A 9,719-nucleotide genomic window follows, 5' to 3' on the forward strand; every position below is an offset into this window, starting at 1 on the left:
TAAACAACCTTAACTCTTGAGTATTATATTTGTCTGTGCATATGAATATATATATACACAACTATAATAAAAATGAAAAGCAAATATGTACATGCACACAAAATTTTTTAGACACTTCATAATCCACAGCAATGAAACATTAGGATACAGAACAGAGTCTCTGGTAGAGGTCCTGGACAGGAAGAGGAAAGCACAGGTTCTAACAAGAGTTCCCTCTCAGCCCATATATGCACCTGCTGCAGGTCGCAGCCCTGTACTTGTTGGGTCCTGTGCGACCCCTGGTGGTAATGGGCCTCCGTGCAAGGAGGTTTGTGTCTGGGCTCACACTGACTTCCCCTCACTGTGTCTCTAGCACAGTAATACAGGGCTGTGTCCTCAGTTGTCAGGCTGCTCAGCGATAAGTAGACTTGGCTCTTGGAGGTGTCCCTGGTGATGCTGAGCCGGGACTTAAGAGTTGGGTTATAATATGCACTTCCACTATAACCCATCGCACCAACCCTACCAGCCCCTTTCCTGGAGCCTGCCGGACCCAGGCTACAGCACTGCTGGTTAATGAGAATCCAGAGACAGTGCAGGTGAGGGAGAGGGTCTGTGAGGGCTTCACCAGGCTGGGTCCCGACTCCTGCAGCTGCACCTGGGACAGGACACCTGTGGACAGAGAGAACCACGGTGACTCATGGGCTCAGATGCAGCTTCCCCATGTGTTCACGTGTGAACCCCTGAGACACTCACCTCTGGGAGCTGACACCAGGAAGAGGAAGAACCACAGTGGATTCATCTTCTTGCAGATGGGATTCATGAAGCCCAGAAATTCTCTTCAAGCATGAGGAGAAACCCGAATTTAAGTGAACAGGTACTTTGTTTTTACCTTGTGACATAAGGGGATGTTTGCATACGGGAGGGACCAGTCTATAAAAATCGGAAAGTAGTGAAGGGAGGTCCCAGTCTCTTGGCTCCACCTGAGGAGGGTGCTGACTGTGCCCTCAGAGAACTCAGCCCCACCTGGGGTCCCCTCCCTATGCCTGGGGACTCTGTGTCCAGGAATGAAATGATGCTGAAGGGCTAGTCAGGAAGTCAGCTGTGCTCAAGGATTAACGGCAGGTTTGGGGATAGACTTTAATCCCGTGGAGGCATACATTTCACATAAATACCCATCACACATTCTGGGTCCTCCAAGATGTCAGACGCAGACTCTTGCTTTTTCCTTTCTGCATTACCTCATGTTTATATCCTGGATACGCAAGTACTTGAGACAAACCATACATGTAATAATGACATTGAATTCAGACAAAGTCAGGTAAAATTGAATGTTTATCATAATTCACAACAGAGCTCATTTTCCCCTTAACTTGGGTGAGCATTTCTTCACCTGAAACAGTTTAAATATTATCAAGACTTGCTCTGGAGGTGGATTTAGTCATAACAACTAAACACACCGTGTATTTTGTGGACAAGGTAGTCATTCTTGCTGAGATGGTCATGGATCCCAGCACTGCTGACATGGTCAGTAGCCTGAGCTGCGTGTTTCCTGTGCACAACTGAGTGTCTGCAGGAACACCGCAAGCTTCAGGGCTCCTTCCTTGTGGGTGGACGTTGAGGAATCCCCAGGGCTAGCAAGGCCTAAGAACAGACAGCTCCTGGAAGCTCCTCAGGACTCCAACATGCTGGGCAGGTGACCTGGTCACAGTGCACAGACTCACTCCTTCTAGAAGTGTTCATTTTTACTCTCCCTGTCACAGCAAGTGACATTGGAGCTCACGGAACACAGTTCCCAATGTGCTGGGTGAGAGAACATGCATGATTCTTGGAAGTAAACCTTCACAGTGAATGGCTTGCAGAGTATGAGGGTGTCATGGTCATAGGAAAGCTCCCACTTCAGGAAGAAGGTTCTTTTGAAAAGTCCACCTGAGAGCAGCTCTCCAGAGTCACTGGGTCAGTGAGTCCTGGGACTGTGCCTGAGGTCATATAAGTAAATGGTGCTGGAGAGCAGAGCACAGCTCCATCCCATCTCACTGTGGGCACTGAGGATGTGGCCTCACCATCTGCATTTCAGTCTGCAAGGATGTAAATTGGGGATCACGATGGTAAAGGTATGTCTGAAATTTATAGTGGGGTTGCCAGGGGTGTTGGATGTTGACAGTGTCATCAGTGATGTTATATCTCCTGGGAACCAGAAAGACCAATGTGAGTCCCCATCTCTGACTGACATCCTGTACATGTAGCCCTTGCTCCACTCCTGCCCTGAGAGGTCACACCTGTGGGTCTGGGGCAGGTCAGCTCTCCCTCAGCCCACCTATTTCACCTGTACACTGACTGATTTCGAGCCTGCCATCTGTGAGAAGATATTTACTCCATACTCTTTAATGAACGGAGTACTATACTTCTTGTAGCTTTCCCAATAATATTTGCAGAGTAAATTAAATACTAAAGAATCTGCCTGCTTGAGTGTCGATAATAGGAGAGCCAATCACAGTGATATGGGCAAGAATCACAGGACAAATCTGGACCCTGTTGTCAGGATCTGAAAATTGAGCTGATACGCTGTGGGGTAGGGAAGCGGAAGGGATGGCATCTAAAACCTAGAACCAGGTGGGCCCATTATTCAGCAGGTGGAAGAAGGGCCTGCATTTGTACAGATGCCCCAGCATCTGACCTGCCCTTCTTGAACTGGTGGATTAGAGGAGATCCATCTAAATTCATGTTAACATAGAAGGATATATAACAGGTTTCTTTATGTTTCAGTGGGTGGGGATGTGTTGTTAGGGTCTATTTAACCCTAGGAAAAATGTGTTAGTTCACCAGGAGTAAAAAAAAGTTATTTTTCCTTTGTGGAGAAAATTGGAGGGAATTATGTCTGGAGACCAGATCATATGGTAATGCTGGAGGGAATATCCATTACAGATGCCCAGTGGGTGATGGGAAATGAAGTGGGGAGATTTCAGTCATCTTGTTTGCAGTTTACCAGTGATGTTCACAGCAAGAGGGCCTGAACATTTGTGATGGGAGGGAGAAGGGCTGATGGTGGTGGGTTCATGGGAACACGTAGACAGGTCCTTCTGATGGTCTCTGTGTTTTCCCTTATAAAATCTTGAGAATATAAGCTCAGAATGAGGTGTGGACTTCAGGAACATTGAGGACAGATGGTTTAAGTCATTTAGTATGTTTGTGGAATCATTGAGAAAAGAAGCAGCAGGAAGTATACTGGAAATCAGCAATGCCCTCGTGTGATATTAAATTAGTTGCCTTAGATGTTACTGAATGTAGAGACATTCGCTATCCTCACATTTTATCTTCTAGATCCACTTGGAATCCAGCTTCAAATGTAAGGGATGCAGATGAAACATTTATTATGAAACAACAAGGTATCTAAAATTTAAGAAGTATAAGTCAAAGTAATGGAAGTGTGTTACTGAAATTGTAATTGTCCAACTCTTCTCTGGGGCAACATAAATTAAAATTTATAATAATAATTCAAGGTATTGATTTTGTTTCAACCTTTGCTAAATCCATTGAATAATTCAAGTTACAATCATTCATAAACTGAGATCCATCACGGGTAAAATTTATTGTTAGGAAACCGTCATTCTAACTGATGAAATCTCACTCTCTCATCAAGGATCTGTGTCTCTGTGGACACGCAGCACAGTTCTCACCAGCAACACAGGAAGGAGGGTATGTTGGTACATTTCTACTTTTCCAGAAGAGCATCTCTGAAGAAGTCCCCCCTCTGTTTTCTCATTCCCTCCTTGTGGTATCTGAATGAGGCGTTGAGTGTACTGTGACATGTTCCCACATGAAGTTCCCATGGCTTAGGAAGTGAAAGTTTAACTTCACTTTTCATTGTAATAGAAACACAACAAGTAATAATTGAGAAGCAAAAAAAATACATTTAAAATTTACCCAGAGGCAAGCTAGAAGTTGGCAGAAAATATCTGCAAAGACATATCTAGTATATCTGATTGTTATCTAATATGTACCAAGAAGCCTTAAACTCAACCATAAGAAAGAAACAAAAGGATTAAAAAATGGGCTAAAATACTTAACAGACACCTGACCAATAAGACAAAGTGTTTGCAAATAAGGCTGTGGGAGAACATATGTCACAGGGAAGTGGCATTCCGAACAAGGACATATCCCTGAAAACTTACCAGAGTGGATCAGATCAGGACTCTGAGAACCTTAAACACCTGCAGGATGTGAAGCAGCAGGTGGTCCATTCACAGGTGGTGGGGATGCAGAACGGGGTGCACCTTGGGAGACATTTTGGGGGATTCCTACAAAACTAAACATACCCGTTTCTATATTTCAGCAGTAGTGCTCCTTTGTATGTATCTGAAAGACAGTAAGACTTTAGTCCAGAGAAAACGCTGCCCACGATGCTTAGTTAGCTTTATTGATATCTGTTGAAATTTGGTAAAAATCAAAATGTCCTTTCATAGGGAATGACTAATAAACTCTATACATCCAGACATGGACACTGAAATGTCACACCGATTTGAAGAAATAGCGAATGGTGAGATGGAAATGCAGAAAAGAGATGCCAGAAGAACACACCTGGCAAGGTGATGTCAGCAGAGTGACAGTGGCCGTGAGGACTGAGGTTCCTAAGAGGTTGTACAGCGTGAGGCTGAAGCGAAGACAACTTGGATTTGTCAGGAGGGAATTCTCCTCTTCTGCCCCTCCTGAGTTCCTGAGGCTGGGCTGATAATAAAACTAACAAAGACAGAATAACAGGAGAAAAGAAAACCATTTTAACCATAGGCATGGACGTGCCATAGAAATGGACCCAGAAGGGACCAAAGCAGGCAGCTTTTATATGTTTAGACAAAGATGCAATATTTGTGAGGAACTGGTAGAAGGAGGCAATGTGCGCTTTGGGAGCTCAATTAGTGAAGAACCTAAGCAGGGTATGGGCTGGCGTAGTCATTAAAGAAGGAGCAAGGTTTGTTCATAAAGGTTCCAGGCCTGAATTCCCATTCCTGGTGATAAGAGTGTCCCTCTGCAATGGAAAGCAGGGTCTGGCTGCTCGGTGCTGAAAAGCCAATAAAGAGGCAACGTTGGTAGAAAGGAAAGTTTGCTTTATTTTGACTGCCTAAACCGGGGGGTGCGGGAGCGAGTTCTCTCCAAAGGCCATCGTGCACGGAGAATCTATGGGAAAACACTTTTACAGGCGGAAGGAGGGGCTACGGGCAGAAACGGCAGAGTCAGCTGTGACAGTCGTCTTGCAGTTGGTCATGTGGTGGTCTGATCAGCCTCCTCTTGATTGTTTTAAATAGAGTTAATCTTCAGGTCCAGGGTCAGTTTGTTCCCATTTCTTGAGGCCAATTCTTGCAATTGTGGCAGTTTATGTCATGGCTACAGTCTGGTCATCATGGAGTTAACTTCTTCCTCCTGGTGGGAGTTTCAGTATCTATAAGACGGCTCATGGGACATGGACAAGAATATTATCTATAGCCCTTGAGGAGGAACTAAAGGTCCTTGATTTGCTTAATGACTAAACTATTATTACTTCGTTTTGTTGGCCACGTCGTTCCTTTCTAGATTTTCTCACTTCTCTGAGTTAACTTACTCTTAGGGTAAAATTTTGGCACAGAAAAAGGCAGGCAGAAGATATGCGGTAAAGGACCATTTCACTTCCACCACCAGGTACAGAGAGGGCACCTTTCACATGGGAGGTTTATTTCTTGCTTCAGGGTGACAGGGAGGAAGGTCAGAATGTCCCTCTGCACTGGCTCTGTCTTAAGTCACTTTGAGGCATATTTTCGGGTGCCCTACCCTGGGCGCCAACACTCAGGGCCTCTTTTATTATTTTGTTTCTACATATGCACACCAAGCATGTGATGTAGGTAACGATTTACTTGAATCCTACAGATGTGAAGCTAAACTGCAGCCTGGAATTGGCACGTGATGTGCTGGAGAGCACACATCAGGACACAGGGAGACCTCCCGTCGAGGCCTGGGCTTCTCCACCCTGGACCTGGCGTCCCCTGCAAAGGTTCCTGGACAGAGGTGGGCCTGCCTGTAGGTCTGCAGGACTCTTCGTGGAATGAGAACCTGAGTGATTTTCCTTCATTTTAGTGCTCACGTAAGATGCTGTGGTGAAGAAAGGAGAATAGACTTGTTCTCAGCAGCTTCTGAAAATTCATGTTATTATCCACCTGACTATAACCTTTCCCTACCAACTAAATATTTTCCTATTGGTAATAGCTTTGATGATGAATATTTGACATAAAATAAACTGCTCACTAGAACAGGATGCAGGTCTTATATAAGCATATAGGGATTCTATATAGCAAGGAGCACATGTAGAAACACCCCCACCCACGTCCCCTCTAACTGGCATCTTTCCCAGCGACCCACTGAGGATCCATAGCTGCTCGGCGTATTTATGCTTCTCATACAAGAGGTTAGCAGGCAAGTCAACAGCCAGCATCCTGGCAGGGACAGCTGTCTACAGTAGGGCAGGGCTGAGATACCACAATCAGGAAGGAAGAGTATGTTTAACTGTTTATACATCCGCTGGGACAGTATTGAAATGGGTCTATTTAGACAAGAGTTAGACAAGGGAAAACCTGAATATATAACTTTGAGTCTCGGACTTTCATATATGTCACTTATTCTCCTATTTCGAAAAGTCTTTGTAATTGAGAGACTGAATGTGTAAGTCAAGAACCATGGATGAGTACAGAGAGGTTCCCCAGGGAAAACTGGTATATGGAGAGGAAACCCCAGACCCTTAGAGGAAAGCAGCCCTTAACTACCATCTGCACCTGCTCCTGCGGCTGAAACACCCAGTTGTATGTCCTGAGTGCCCCCTGCATCCCCCCTCCTGTCTCCCTGCAAGGAGGTTTGTGTCTGGGCTCACACTGACTTCCCCTCACTGTGTATCTTTCGCACAGTAATACACGGCCGTGTCCTCAGATCTCAGGCTGTTCATTTGCAGATACAGCGTGTTCTTGGAGTTGTCTCTGGAGATGGTGAATCGGCCCTTCACAGAGTCTGCATAGTATGTGCTACCACCGTTCCAACTAATAACTGAGATCCACTCCAGCCCCTTCCCTGGAGCCTGGCGGACCCAGCTCATGCTATAGCTACTGAAGGTGAATCCAGAGGCTGCACAGGAGAGTCGCAGAGACCCCCCAGGCTTCACCAAGCCTCCCCCAGACTCCACCAGCTGCACCTCACACTGGACACCTGCAAACACAGAGACATCCTGGTCAGGAGACTGTCACACATCCACTGATTCCCTCACTCACATCCACTCACATCTCAGTATCTCTTGCTCTCCATAAATTACCTTGTAAAATAGCCACAAGGACAACCCAGCTCAGCCCAAAGTCCATGGTGAGTGTTCTGTCCTGAGCCCTGAATGGGAGCACGTGGGAATCCGGGGCTGGAGCTCCTCTCCCAGAGCTGCAGGGTCAGGGCTGGGGCTGCTTTATATCAGCAGCGGAAGGACCCTATTTGCATGACCTTCTAGTATATAAGAGGCTATGTCGTTGAATGTCCTCAGAAAGGGCAGGGTCTCAGAGCAGGTGTGAGAGTCTTGGATTTTGTGGTGTTGATAGCAACTGGGAAATATAACTTTCATTGTGTGATTGTTCCGGAGTAAACCCTTAAGACCCATATATCATCTTACATATGCACTCACATCCCATGATGTAGCTGTCATTGTTACCCTCATATTAGGAGTGTAAACTACACCCAGAGGAATGGAGGGTGTGTGTAGTGTCCAAGGAGAAACATGGGGTGACCGTTAGATCCAGCATCTGCACCTGAGCTCTGGGCCAGGCTGCTCCCTGGAACCTACTAGGGGACAGAGTTGGAGTTTCCGGGTGAGGTTTGCAGATCCCCCTCCTGTAATGAGGTCATGATGACTTTGCACTTTTCTCGTGTTTACCTAAAATATATGGAGGGGGTCAGCGTTGATGAGAAGTATTTTCAAGAGTCTCTTATGTTTCAGTATCTTCCCTTCACTCCTTCCCTCCCAAGTCATGCATTTCTTCATTTGTAATTACTTTAATGAGGTTCTTGACATGTAACAAAGCGCACACACTCAGAATGAACACTGTGATGAATACTGACGGAGGCATAAGCATTATCAGGAGAGAAAAATCGATTCCTCTATAATTTTCAGTAGTTTCTGGGTTTCCTCCTTCGTGTCCCTTGTTATCTTCCATCCTGTCCCCTCATCACCGTTGATCTTCCCTTTTTACTGCAGGTTACTTTTCATTTTCTAGAATTTATAAAAGTGGGAACATAATATATGTTCAAAACAAAAAAATATATATATATTTATTGTTATCGCTTATTTTACTCAGCACAAATATTTGTGAATACTCTCATGTTTTGTTTTTTTTTAAAAGTCTCACTATCTTTATTTTTTTATTATTATTATTATTTTTTTTAGATGTTTGGGGTAGGAGTTTATTAATTAATTAATTTTTGCTGTGTTGGGTCTTCGTTTCTGTGCGAGGGCTTTCTCTAGTTGTGGCAAGCGGGGGCCACTCTTCATGGCGGTGCGCAGGCCTGTCACTATCGCGGCCTCTCTTGTTGCGGAGCACAGGCTCCAGACGCGCAGGCTCAGTAGTTGTGGCTCACGGGCCCAGTCGCTCCGCGGTACGTGGGATCATCCCGGACAAGGGCTCGAACCCGTGTCCCCTGCAACAGCAGGCAGACTCTCAACCACTGCGCCACCAGGGAAGCGCAATACTCTCATGTTTTTGTGTGCATCAAGAATCCTTGGTTTTAATAACAGGTTGCATTTCAAGAATGATCATAGCATGATTGGCTTATTTATTAAGCTGATGTGTGATATTGGAACTCTTTCCAGTTTCTGGGTGTTACGATAAAGCTGATACTCGTCTTGGAGACGCAGAGAGATGAGAAGCTGAGAAAATCCTTCTTATTTAGTGTTCTTAAAACAGCCTCAAAATGGGGCAAGTTGCACATTATCAAAATCTCACCAATATATCAGATAATTATAGAACGAAGACAGCAGCAAATTTAAATCTTGGAGAGAGACAAGTGCTCACAGAATAACAAAGACTAAGATTGTTAATGTTGCCATAGGCTGCTGAATGGAACAAAAACTACTACAAGATTAAACTAGAAATGTTTGCCTTGAAGTCAAGTGTGGTTAGGGTTTAATAGTGTCCCAACGTCTCCTAAGTAACTACCTCGCCAGTGTCAGCGTGGTCCTGCTAAAGTGTGAGTCAGATGGTGTTACCTTTCTATCCGCACAGGTGTGTCTTCCTACCTGGGACAGCCCAGGATTCCTGCCTGAGCTCTTAGGTCCTCCTGCATCCTGGGGAGGACCTTGGCCCTGGACTTGGATCTGCACTGTTTCATAGCATCTCCGCTCACAGTGTGGCCTTTGACCCCTCATCCAGTCCCACTGTGCCATATACTTACCACATATGGAATAGGATCACACGGGGGAATGAACAATTATGTTCTAGGTGCTGAATGACGGACAAAACCCTGCCACAACCCCTGACAGTTTCTACTGACAGCAGCTCTTTATTTTGTTCACCGTCTCTGCTTAGGGCGGGCCTGGAGGAGAAGCCCACCCTGCCCCATACAGGGTCGCTGTGAGAGGCTCAAGTTCAGCTACAGGACCTGCTCCTGTGATGCACACTCACGTGTAAGGGAGGGTGACCCTGACTGTAGGCTGGGGGCTCAACCGGGTCTGAGGGCTGGGCCTTGGGTCCACCTCG

General features: G+C 45.7%; 1 long non-coding RNA gene and 1 gene segment (V, D, J or C); both read right to left on the reverse strand.

Moving 5' to 3' along the window:
- Positions 1-583: 583 nt before the first annotated feature.
- On the reverse strand, positions 584-811 carry LOC117310686 (uncharacterized). Its single transcript, XR_012329482.1, has 2 exons — positions 733-811; positions 584-648 (listed from the first exon to the last, which is right to left on the reverse strand). It is a non-coding gene; the product is annotated as an uncharacterized lncRNA (long non-coding RNA).
- A 6,066-nt stretch (positions 812-6,877) lies between these two features.
- Positions 6,878-7,382, reverse strand: LOC117310683 (immunoglobulin heavy variable 3-23-like). The segment is given in 2 exon segments: positions 6,878-7,194; positions 7,298-7,382. Coding segments are annotated over 2 exon segments (363 nt in total).
- Between the last annotated feature and the right edge of the window lie 2,337 nt (positions 7,383-9,719).

The sequence above is a fragment of the Tursiops truncatus genome, unplaced genomic scaffold, assembly GCF_011762595.2.
Source record: "Tursiops truncatus isolate mTurTru1 unplaced genomic scaffold, mTurTru1.mat.Y mat_scaffold_11_arrow_ctg1_1, whole genome shotgun sequence".
In the NCBI taxonomy this organism is placed as follows: domain Eukaryota; kingdom Metazoa; phylum Chordata; class Mammalia; order Artiodactyla; family Delphinidae; genus Tursiops; species Tursiops truncatus.